Raw genomic sequence first — 12,029 nt, forward strand, 5'->3', positions numbered from 1 at the left:
CCTGAGCACTTACTGTGTGCAAGACAGCGTGTTGAGGACTTCAGAGCTGAGGCAGTAGACAGCAGTGACTAAGAGCTTGGGGTCCTGGAGTCAGCCTTCCTGGGGCTCAAATACTGACTGTGTGGACTTAAGTCCACAACTTGAGTTCTCTGAGCCTCAGTTTTCTTATCTACAAAATCGATGTGATTTTGGCCCCATCGCAGAGGACAGATATGAGGATGAATGAGAAAGCCTTTTGAAAACTTAGCACAGTTCCTCGTACATGGGAGGCCCTCAAATGTAGGAGCTGTAAATTATTCCTGCCTTTAATTCTTGGGACCTCATTTTTGTCAGCTGGCAAATGAAGACACTCCCTGCCCTGACTCCCATCTAAGCAGGTTTATAAGCCCTGAAGTATGGAGCACTCGAAAGCGAGGATGAAGAAGAAAATCTTTCCAGGTTTGGTGAATGATGTGAAATCTAGTTAAAGTGAGAGCAGGTCAAGGTCAGCAGCTAGTGAACTTGCTGGGATGTCAGGGCTGGATTGGTCTGGAGGCGTCTTCCCATTCGACTCTGAAGTTTTACCACTAGGAAAAATGGCCCAGAGAGCCGAGCAGTGCTCCAGCGGTGGCACCCGGGGACTGTGGGAGAAAGCCCTGACTGGTACCCTTGCTTCTCTGCAGCCATTTCGGGCACCCTACAGCAGAGTGATGCTCTCCGCTCAGCCCTGAGAGAGATGCCCATGGGTAAAGCTGGTAGTGATGGTGGCGGACCGCTCCTGGGGGGTCTGCTTGGTGGAAATGGAGGTGGAGGTGGTGGGGGCGGTGGTCTTCTGGGGGGCCTGCTTGGTGGTGGGGGTGGAGGGGGTGGTAGTGACCTGTTGGGTGGAGTTGGGGGAGGCTTATTGGGTGGTGGTGGCAGCAGGGGTGGGGGGCTGTTGGGTGGCAGTGGTGGGGGGCTACTCGGTGGTGGTGGTGGTGGTGGTGGTGGTAGGGGTGGTGGTCTTCTGGGGGGCCTGCTTGGTGGAAGGGGTGGAGGGGGTGAAGATGACCTGTTGGGTGGGGTTGGGGGAGGTTTATTGGGTGGTGGAGGCAGCAGTGGTGGGGGCCTGTTGGGGGGCAGTGGTGGTCTGCTGGGTGGCAGTGGTGGTGGTCTCCTGGGTGGTGGTGGTGGTGGTCTTTTGGGCGGTGGCCGACACCATTACAATGACTACAGACACGTTGAACTCCCCCGAGGTGTTGGTGGCGTTCCCTACAACGATTTCCATGTCCGAGAGCGCCCCCCAAAATATACCAATGGCAACCAGCTTGGCGGTAGTTACAAGTATGGTCACATCGAGACCAATGACAATACCGCTCAGCTGGGGGGCAAATACAGATACGGTGAGATCCTTGAGTCAGATGAAATCATCAGGGACCTCCGAAATGGCGACTACCGCAGTGCGGTGAATGCATATGGCGGCCACAGGGGCCGTGGGCGGTACAGGTCGGACGAAGTTGCAGCAGCCGTGGGCAGGCTTCACCGGAGAGAGCTGTGGCCTGGAGAGATCCCACCCGGTGTAGCCACTGGGGCGCTGGGCCCAGGTGGTTTGCTGGGCACTGGGGGCATGCTGGCAGCCAATGGCATCCTGTCGGGCCAAGGTGGCCTGCTCGGTGGAGGTGGTCTCCTTGGCGATGGAGGACTTCTTGGAGGAGGTGGAGTCCTGGGCGTCCTCGGCGAGGGTGGCATCCTCAGCACCGTGCAGGGCATCACCGGGTAAGGAGGGGCCAGGCTCTCCCTATCAAGCCCAGATGATGAACCTGCAAGCCAGGTGATCACACCCAGGGGTCTGGAGTTCAAGGCTTGGCCTCAGGACTGGAGGTCTTGAGAGCCCCAAGTTGTATGGCTTGGGGGTCTTGTCCTTAAGCGTTCCTGAATGTGAGTCTCAGCTCACCCGTTTATATATGTGTGTGACTCTGGGCCACACTTTTTGTCACTCTGAGTCTTGATTTCCTCATCTGTAGAATGGTCATAGTCACAAAGTGGAAAATACCCAAGGATTTAAAACTACACATATATAGTAATTTCAGCTGTGTCCAGCCCCCTCCTCACATTCACTATCTAATTCAACAAATACTTAGCGCTCCTCCTACGTACAGGCCACTGTGTTGGCACTGAGCACGCGACCACATGGTTAACCAAAAGACACATCTCTTGTCCTCATAGAGCTTGCAGGCTGATGGAGTATATGGGCTTTCATAAAGACGCCTGAAAATAACCATACAATTGTAACACCGGCAAGCAGTTCGGGGGTGAAATAGGGATGTGTATAATGGCGGAGGTCAGGGAAGGCTTCCTGGAGGAAGAGGGTCTTAATCTGAAATCTGAGAATATGTAGGAAGGAAGCAGGCAAGGAGGGGCAGGGAAAATAGAGGGAATGGCATCTTTACAAGAAAAAAAAATCCAAAGGAAATACATGGAAATGTAAACAGTGCGTCTCCAGCCAATAGGAAGGTGGGTCATGGTATTCTTTCTCTTTCACTTCTCTGTGTTCTTCCAGTTCTAGCCACAAACCTCAGGTCTCTTTAGGGTCAGGAGGAATGAATGCAGGACAGAGAAGGGGGGTGGTGTGAGACGGGGCCCTCCTGGCGAGGGGTGGCAGGCAGTGGGGCTGACTCCCATCTCACCACCCCGGGTCCTATGCAGGCTGCGCATCGTGGAGTTGACCCTCCCCCGGGTGTCCGTGAGGCTCCTGCCTGGTGTGGGTGTCTACCTGAGCTTGTACACCCGCGTGGCCATCAACGGGAAGAGGTATGTACCCTCAGCCCTGGAGGGGCCCCCATCACCCTATGTCCTGGCTGGGAGATCGTGGGCAAGTCATTTCCCCTCTCTGTACCTCAGTCTCTTTGTCCATAATATGGGGGGAATAATAAGACCTAATGTGTTACCAGTATGTGGCTTATACTTTTGGGCTCAGGTCATCTTGTCAGCCGTGAAGATAGCCTGCATGGTTGTTAAGCTCTGGGAGGCTGGAGACAGGTGACAGCCTGGGTTTGAATCCTGACTCTCTTTAAAGCTGTGTGACCTCGGGTCAGCCCCTTCATGTCACTGAGCCTTAGTGTCTTCTCCTGCAATGGACATAAAGACACCTCCTTTTCCAGGTGGCTGTGGCCACAGGTGAAGGAAGGCAAGCAAATGTCTCCCTGAAGAGTGCCTGCCACAAAGTAGGTGCTTATCCGAGAACCTCACAGAGTGGACTTTTGTGTTGATTTCTGCCCGTGGGATGAGGTCACGTCTATAAAGCTAGGTCAATGGGTAGTCACCTTGGAAACCAGAATTTATGTATAGAGTTCATTTATTGACCCCTATTCCTAGTCTTTGAAGGAAGCTCTCATAGACCAAGGAAGAGATAGAATTTGTTCACATATGTAGAGGGACCAGGGAAGCCTTCCGGTTTGGGACCCCTGGAGATGAGCAAGGAGCATAATAGATGCACAAAAGAAAGAGGCAGGGACAGCAAGCACAGAGGCCAAGGTGCAAGGTGCTGTGTAGAACTGAATGAAGCTGAACTGCCTGGCAGTCGAGGTTGACTCACAGTCTCACCGGCCCCATGATCTCCTCCAGTCTCATTGGCTTCCTGGACATCGCTGTGGAAGTGAACATCACTGCCAAGGTCCGGCTGACCATGGACCGCACGGGCTACCCTAGGCTAGTTATTGAGCGATGTGACACCCTCCTGGGGGGTATCAAAGTCAAGCTGCTTCGAGGGTGAGTACCAGTGGGCAGTGGAGTGCCTTAGGGGATGGTGAAGTGGTCTTTGACAAATCATATGGTTACGAGTAAAGGCTCTAGAAGCAGCCTTCAGTTCAAACCTCAGCTCCACTACTCCTTGCTGTGTGACTTTGAGCAACTCTGTTGCCCTCTCTGTGCTCCAGCTTCTTTGTCTGTGGAATGGGGGTAATTTTTTTCCCTTTGGAATTGAGATAATGAATGCAAAACAGTACAGAATCTGGTACATTTTAAGAGTTTTCTGAATATATGTCTAGCAGGAGTTTTTTGTCTCTTGGAGCCCTAACTCATGGGGAAATGTCCCAATGGGTTCTGTCCAATGCAACCTTGGTTAAGGGTTGGGTTTTTTCTGTTATGCCCTCCTCATAAAGTGGCCAAGTCCCCATACTCTGTCCAGAGAGGTTTCAAGTGTCCATGTATTGAGGGGTACGCTGTTCCCAGGTAATGGTCTCGGATGAGGGCACATCAGGGCCGCTCAGAGCTTCCTTTTCTCTTCACTCCCTGGCCCTCATCATGGGAAATGCTTCTTTGGCTTCTCTCTTCGAGACCCCTGACCCCCTACTCCTTCCCCTCCTGTGTTATCAATATTTTCTCCTACCTAGTGCTCATCCTACCTAGACTTTTTTTTTTAAAGATTTTATTTATTTATTTGAGAGAGAACACATGAGAGGGGGGAAGGGCAGAGGGAGAAGCAGACTCCCTGCTCAGCAGGGAGCCCATTGCAGGGTTCGATCCCGGGACTCCAGGATCATGACCTGAGCCGAAGGCAGTCGCCCAACCAACTGAGCCACCCAGACGCCCCATCTACCTAGACTTCAAAAGTAGAAAAACTCATTATGCCACTTGAACTCAAGAATTTCTGATTCATGTGAGCTTCTCTGAGTCTTTGTTTCTGCTCTAGGGTAGGTAAGGACAGAGAAAATTGGTCCCTGATATTTTGGTGAGGAGAGGAGGTAGAGACCCAGAAACCTCACAGATTTTTACATTCACATTTTCACTAGGAAATATATTTGGTAATACATGGTTCAAAATATAAAAAAAAAATAGGGGCACCTGGGCGGCTCAGTTGATTGAGCGTCTGACTCTTGATTTCGGCTCAGGTCATGATCTTAGGGTCATGAGATTGAGCCCCGCATTGGGTTATGCACTCAGCGGGGAGTCTGCTTGAGATTCTCTTTCTCTCTCTCTCTCTCTCTGCCCCTTTCCTGCTCTCTCTCTCTAAAATAAGTAAATAAATCTTTAAAAATATATATAAAAAATTAAAAGGCACAGACTGAAGAGCCCCCTTCCCACCCTGCTTCCCACCTGCCCCTCCCCAACAAGCTCACTGTGCTTCTTTCTTGATTCTCCTTCCAATTCCTTTCTACAAATGAAGCAAACATGAATGTGGATTCTCATTCCCAACCCTCCTTTTAACACAAATGGGCACATCCTATAAACACCATTTTGCACTTTGTCTTTTTCATTTACTCTATTTGGAGATTTTTCTGTATTTGAACCTTGAGAGCTTCCTTGTCGTTTTTACGGCCATGTACTATTCCACTGTCTGGACGAAACACCATGTATTTGTCTAGTCCCCTGGGGCGGGGACATGGCGATCTGCCTAATCTTCTGCTCTGACAAACAGGTTGCAATGAATAACTGTTTATATACATTTTAAACATGGGCTGATGTATCCGCCAGATAATTTCCCAGAAAGAGAAAACAGTCTGTGCCCTGAATGTACACAGATTAAATTCAGATGATCCCTCCTCCACAAACATAGACACACACACGCACCCATGCATGGGTAAACGTGCAGGTGCATTCTCAAGGGTCTTACCCTCCAAGGAGAATTGGAACCAAGACAAGGCCCCTCGAGGTGTGCATCCACTTGAAAAGGAGACCAAAATGCATAGTGGAATGTTCTAATTAGGACACGATCTCAAGAAATTCTTTGCTCTGTCAAACTGGCAAGCACTGGACGGTCAGCTACAACGTGGGTGGACACAGGGAGTGTTCAGTGGGGGCAGAGACAGATGGATTTTTAAGGGGCCAAGCTGTCCGTGACACTCTGTGAGTGACACATGTTTCACTCACCTTCTCGTCGCTGAGGGGCCTCGGGAAACACATGCTTGCCTTACAAGTCTGTCTGTCCATCTCTGTGTCTTGTCTATGCATCAACACCGTGATCTCCTCCCCCTCTCAGCTAACCGGTTAGGACAGTTAGTTTACAGCTGGTATGGACTTAGAATTTGCTCTGGACCACTTCTCCGGACCCGTTTCTTTATCTGTAGAACCGATCACATGTCCCAAGCTTTTCAACACCAACAACTCATTTCCTCTTGCGGACCACATGAGCACGTTTTGCTGGCCAGGTTTCTCCTCCCCTCCCTCCCACAAACATTAATTGAGCACCTACTATGCACCAGACACTGTGCTAGGTGCTTGAATCAAGTAATACATTCATTTCCCTTTAGGAAGACGGCACAAAGCGGCAGCAAGCAGCCCACTGAGGGGCAAATGAGCAGGAGGGAACGACTTTGCACCATAAATCGGGCCTGACCCATTGCAGAGTTCAAGGAGCATTTGTTTGTTGGATGGATGGATGGATGGATGGATGGATGGACAAACGAGTGAATGCTGAATGAAAAGCCAAGCAATTTGCCAGGGTCACCTGTCCAGGCAGACCCAGCCACTGTCCTTCTGGCTTTCAGAACAATTTCCCAGTTCTCGCTGTTCAGGGCCTGGCCAGGGACCCCAAGTGTGGACAAGCTTGGTGAGCTCCCTCCTCCCCTCCACTCCTCTCTCCTCAGGCTTCTCCCCAACCTCGTGGACAACTTAGTGAACCGAGTGCTGGCCAACGTCCTCCCTGACTTGGTAAGAACCCATCCCGGGATGGGAAGCTAGAAGCACAGACTTTCCCCAGACTGAGGGACCACAGTCCAGCCCCCATCCCTGTGGGCATGCAGGTGACCCAGAGGGATGGAGGGAGCCAGAGGGCTGGAACATGTTCTTGGGGGTCTGGGGAGGACCTGGAGGACCATGGAGGGACAGATTAGTGAAGGGATAAGGAAGTGGAGCTTAAGAGTCACACAGTTCTGGTTTGAGTCCCGGCTCGGGCACTTGCGAGCTGCGTGAGTCATATGCCCTCTTTGAGTCTTGGTTTTCCCAGCTATAAAATGGGGATTAGGAGAGAGCCTTCCCCATAGGGTTGCGGGGAGGACCGTGCAGGGCACAGAGCAAGCAGGCAGTAAATGTTAGCTATTGTCAGTATTCCTGCTCCCCTCCCCAACCCTAGCCCCATCGCTGGAACCTCATGCCGTCTCCCCTTACAGCTCTGCCCCATCGTGGACGTGGTGCTGGGTCTTGTCAATGACCAGCTGGGTCTCGTGGACTGTAAGTCCTTCCTGCTTTGCTTCATTCAGCCGACATCTGCCAGCCCTGATCTGGGCCCAGCCATGGAAAGCACTGGGGACATAGCATGTCTGGGAGGAGGGTCCAGGGTGGTGGGGGCACACCCACTCAGGCCCTCAGAGTGTGGTGCGGCTGATGCCACAAGAGAGAGGCTACCTGGCCAGACATCCCCCCGGAGGAAGGAGCCTCCCATCTGGCCTGGAGGCTCAGGCTCTGGACTGGGACAGGGAGGCTGGGTTTGAGTCCTGGCTCTGCCCTGACAACGGTGTGGACTTGGAAAGACTTTCCAGGCTCCTCATCTCTACAATGGGGGGTTGGCTTCATCCCGCAGAGGGTTTGGAGAGTGAAGAGCAGGAGACACCGTGGAGACTGTCCAGGTCCTCAGAACCAGGCTCCAACACCACCCCATGATCCAAGATTTCTGAGTGAACATTCCTGAAGGCAAACCTGCCCCATATAGTTGTGCAGTTCACACACGGCATGTTCCAGGGATCTCCTTTCATATAGACCACAACATAATGGAGGCACCTGACTTATGAGGGGCTATAGTTTCTGCAGCAATACAGCACAGCCTTCTGGGGTAGCAGTCCCATCTCTCGAGACCCCAAGCAGTTTGAGGATGGCTTTCCCAGACAGGTAAAGTTCTCTCCCTTTGTGGCCAGGAACAAGGGAGGAAGAGCCCAGATGATGCAGCTGTTGGTCACAAGCAGTCAGGGAAATCCCCACTTCAACTAAGCACCACATTATGGAACCTTAAAACATCTTCCCTGGTCACAGTCCTTCACAGTTTACAAAGCTTATCGATATCCAGACCCTCATGGACCCCACAGTATAGTCCAAGGAGTTATATTAAGCCTATTTTACAGAGGAGGAAACTGGAGTTCAGAGAGGTGCAGTGTCTTGCCTAAGGTCACACAGCAAGGAAGAGGCAGAGCTGGAATTTGAACCAAGAACTCTGGCTCTTTTCATGCTGTCTGGATCTGGAGCCTTGCTGCTCTGCCTGCTTTGGGGCACAAGGAGGGAAGTCATCTCGGGAGGTCAAGGGGACTCCCTGTGACCCCCACGTTTGCCTGCAGCTCTGGTTCCTCTGGGGATATTGGGAAGTGTCCAGTATACCTTCTCCAGCCTCCCGCTTGTGACTGGGGAATTCCTGGAGCTGGACCTCAATGTGAGTGCCGGGGCCTCGGGGCAAGGGGAGGTGGGCACGGGTGTGAGCGCCAGGCCCATGGGCTTTTACTCAATGTCTGCGAAGCAACGTTTGAACAGGACCCTCTTTTGATGACTTGAGGACCTTCTAGGAGCCGCATCAGAAAACACAATCACAGCCAACACTTACCAAGTGCTTACTGCTTTCCAGGCACATTCTAAGTGTTTGATGTAGATTAGCTCAGTCTATCCTCACAGCAACCATATGACATAATAAGGTGAACTCTTATTGAGGAAACAGAGTCACAGAAGTTAAGCCACTTGCCCAAGGTCACACAGCAAATAAATGTGAGCCTGGGATCTAAACCCAAGCAGTCTACCTTCTGCTACTACGGACTTGGGTTTCCTGGAGGAATGAATCTGGCCAGTAGAGTGCTGATTATCACTAGCAACTGGCAATCCGTGATTTAAAAAAAAAAAAAAAAAAGTCCTGATTTGTAGCATTAGCTGATTTCCATGGTCTAAATACTGCCACCGTGGCCCATTTCAAGCTACCAACTTGATATCACTGAGTGAAGAGTTGGGAAGACAAGCGTAGAATGTCACAAGAGTGCTTATGAGCTGGCATGAGCTGGTTCCGGCACACCACCGAATCTGGCCCCTAACTGCAAGGGGCACACGCATGGGTGCTCCCCCTGGGCTGTACCAACATGGATGCTTCCCCCCCGCCCAATGCTCAATCAGATACAGAGCTGCAGGTGCACACCCAAGCTGCCACAGACATAGCCTACTTGTGCACACATATACAGGCACACCTAGTCTATTCATAAACAATAGCCGTCCAAGAGATATTTGTTGGTTACCTGCTGTTTGCCAGACTCTGGCCTGGGGCTGGAGGGGCATTGGTGAACAAGGTAAGATCTCTGCCTTAATGGAGCTTACAACCTATTGGAGGGGATAGGCCATCCAAGAGTCACTCAAAGACACAAAGATCGTGAAAGAGGGTCCCAGGATATCAGAGCCTGAAGCAAGGAGATACGATGTACCCAGGGAGGTCATGGAGGGCTTCATGGAGGAAGTGACACTTAAGCTGAGATCTGCCAGATAAGTGGGCCATAACAAGAGAAGAGTGTGGGGGAGGGAACAGGGTGTGGGAAGGTGCCATGGTGGGGGTCATGAGATGGTGGTGGGGCCTGACCCGGGCAGTAGGGACAGAGTGACTCTCCATGAGGTGGAGAAGTCCCCAGGGAAGACCACACAGCATCTGCCGACTGTGGAAACGTGTCTGGTCTTTTGAGTGTAGATATGCCATGGCATTTTGCAGATTCATAAACATGCTGACTCATTTTGGCAGGACGGAGTGGGGAAGAATCTATGTCACACATGTATTGAAAGCAAAAGATGGCTGTAAGTGGTCATAAAGTGAGAACTGCAAGAGGTTCCATTCCATCACAAATGAAGGAGAGCTGGGGGCCATAAAAGAAAGGGTAACTCAGTCCCAGTGGGTTTAATCGAGGAAGGCTGCCTGGTGGCAGATTCAGGACCTCACCCAGTCTCAGCCTCCTCCTCCACTCATCTCCCTGTACCCCTCCCTGTGACCCCTTTCCTCTCTGCTTCTCCAGACTCTGGTTGGGGAGGCTGGAGGAGAGCTCATTGACTATCCACTGGGGCGGCCAGCCGTGTCTCCCAGACAGAAGATGCCAGACTTGCCCCCCATGGGCAACAACACCAACTCGCAACTGGCCATTTCTGCCAACTTCCTGGGCTCAGTGTTGGCCCTCCTGCAGAAGCAGGGGGCACTGGATATCGACATCACCAATGGCATGGTGAGTCACGGCCCCACTGAGAGGTGGGCTGGGCAACAAAGAGCTCCCCACTGATCCTGTCTAGTCCCCACAGACTTGGGGAGATTGCTTTAAAGCAAGCACAGTAGTAGACAGTCCATCCCTCACTCATTTCCCACTCACGGACGTGTATTAATTATGTCAGTGTTTACCAAAGCATGGTGCCTAGGGTGATTTTAGGTGACTCACAGCCAGGGCATGAAATAACATCAAATCATATTCAGTTCTATTTAATTCTATGCCAATCCTTCTTTAAAAGCATGATATATATTCCTATATATGTATACCAATATAAAGGCTTAGAATCCTTTTACTTGGTAAACATTGATATTAAAAAACTAAATCATATATAAGAATAAGGTATGATCCAGAGTAATTTTCTTTCCAAACCTTTTCTTGTGAAAATTGCAAGCCTTCAGAAAAGTTACAAAATAACACAATTAATGCCCAAATATCCTTCACCCAGATTCACCAGTTAATATTTTGTCATATTTGCTTCATGTATACCAATCCACCCAACCATCTGCTTACTCACCCATCTACTCATCCATACATCCATCATTCTATCCTTCCTTCCTTCCATCCATCTTTCTGTCCATCCAATCATCCTTCCATCCATCCATCCATCCATCCATCCACCCATCCATCCTTCCATCTATCTAACCATCCATCCATCCATCCATCCATCCATCCATCTATCCATCCATCCATCCATGCATCCACCCATCCATCCTTCCATCTGTCTATCTAACCATCCATCCATCCATCCATCCATCCATCCATCCATCCATCCATCTATCCATCCATCCATCCATGCATCCACCCATCCATCCTTCCATCTGTCTATCTAACCATCCATCCATCCATCCATCTATCCATCCATCCATCCATCCATCCATCCATCCATCCATCCATCCACCCATCCACCCATCCATCCTTCCATCTATCTATCTAACCATCCATCTATCCATCCATCCATCCATCCATCCACCCATCCATCCTTCCATCTGTCTATCTAACCATCCATCCATCTATCCATCCATCCATCTATCCATCCATCCATCCATCCACCCATCCATCCTTCCATCTGTCTATCTAACCATCCATCCATCTATCCATCCATCCATCCACCCATCCATCCTTCCATCTATCTATCTAACCATCCATCTATCCATCCATCCATCTATCCACCCATCCATCCTTCCATCTATCTATCTAACCATCCATCTATCCATCCATCCATCCACCCATCCATCCTTCCATCTGTCTATCTAACCATCCATCCATCTATCCATCCATCCATCCACCCATCCATCCTTCCATCTATCTATCTAACCATCCATCTATCCATCCATCCATCCATCCACCCATCCATCCTTCCATCTGTCTATCTAACCATCCATCCATCCATCCATCCATCCACCCACCCATCCTTCCATCTATCTATCTAACCATCCATCTATCCATCCATCCATCCATCCACCCATCCATCCTTCCATCTATCTATCTAACCATCCATCCATCCATCCATCCATCCATCCATCCACCCATCCATCCTTCCATCTATCTATCTAACCATCCATCTATCCATCCATCCATCCATCCATCCACCCATCCATCCTTCCATCTATCTATCTAACCATCCACCCATCCATCCATCCATCCATCCATCCATCCATCCATCCACCCATCCATCCTTCCATCTGTCTATCTAACCATCCATCCATCCATCCATCCATCCATCCATCCTTCTATCTATCCATCTTCTCATCCATCCATCCTTCCATTCATCCATCTATCTAACCTATCTATCATCTAGTTAGCTAGCTAGCTATTGTTGAACAATTTAAGTTTTTGGAAACATGACATTTCACTCCATAAATTTATGTCTATCTG

The 12,029-nt window shown here is 50.3% G+C and overlaps 1 protein-coding gene across 1 annotated transcript in view; it reads left to right on the forward strand.

Moving 5' to 3' along the window:
- Positions 1-12,029, forward strand: part of BPIFB4 (BPI fold containing family B member 4) — a 28,205-nt gene that overhangs the window by 259 nt on the left and 15,917 nt on the right. The window contains exons 2-9 of the mRNA XM_028118951.2: positions 663-725; positions 1,215-1,734; positions 2,665-2,769; positions 3,583-3,726; positions 6,543-6,606; positions 7,065-7,125; positions 8,220-8,311; positions 9,912-10,115. Coding sequence (XP_027974752.1) covers positions 663-725; positions 1,215-1,734; positions 2,665-2,769; positions 3,583-3,726; positions 6,543-6,606; positions 7,065-7,125; positions 8,220-8,311; positions 9,912-10,115 — 1,253 coding nt within the window. The remainder of the gene's footprint in view (positions 1-662; positions 726-1,214; positions 1,735-2,664; positions 2,770-3,582; positions 3,727-6,542; positions 6,607-7,064; positions 7,126-8,219; positions 8,312-9,911; positions 10,116-12,029) is intronic.

This window comes from Eumetopias jubatus, unplaced genomic scaffold, assembly GCF_037043125.1.
Source record: "Eumetopias jubatus isolate StellerSeaLion01/CBP00866 unplaced genomic scaffold, mEumJub1_p1.0 scaffold_9, whole genome shotgun sequence".
NCBI lineage: Eukaryota > Metazoa > Chordata > Mammalia > Carnivora > Otariidae > Eumetopias > Eumetopias jubatus.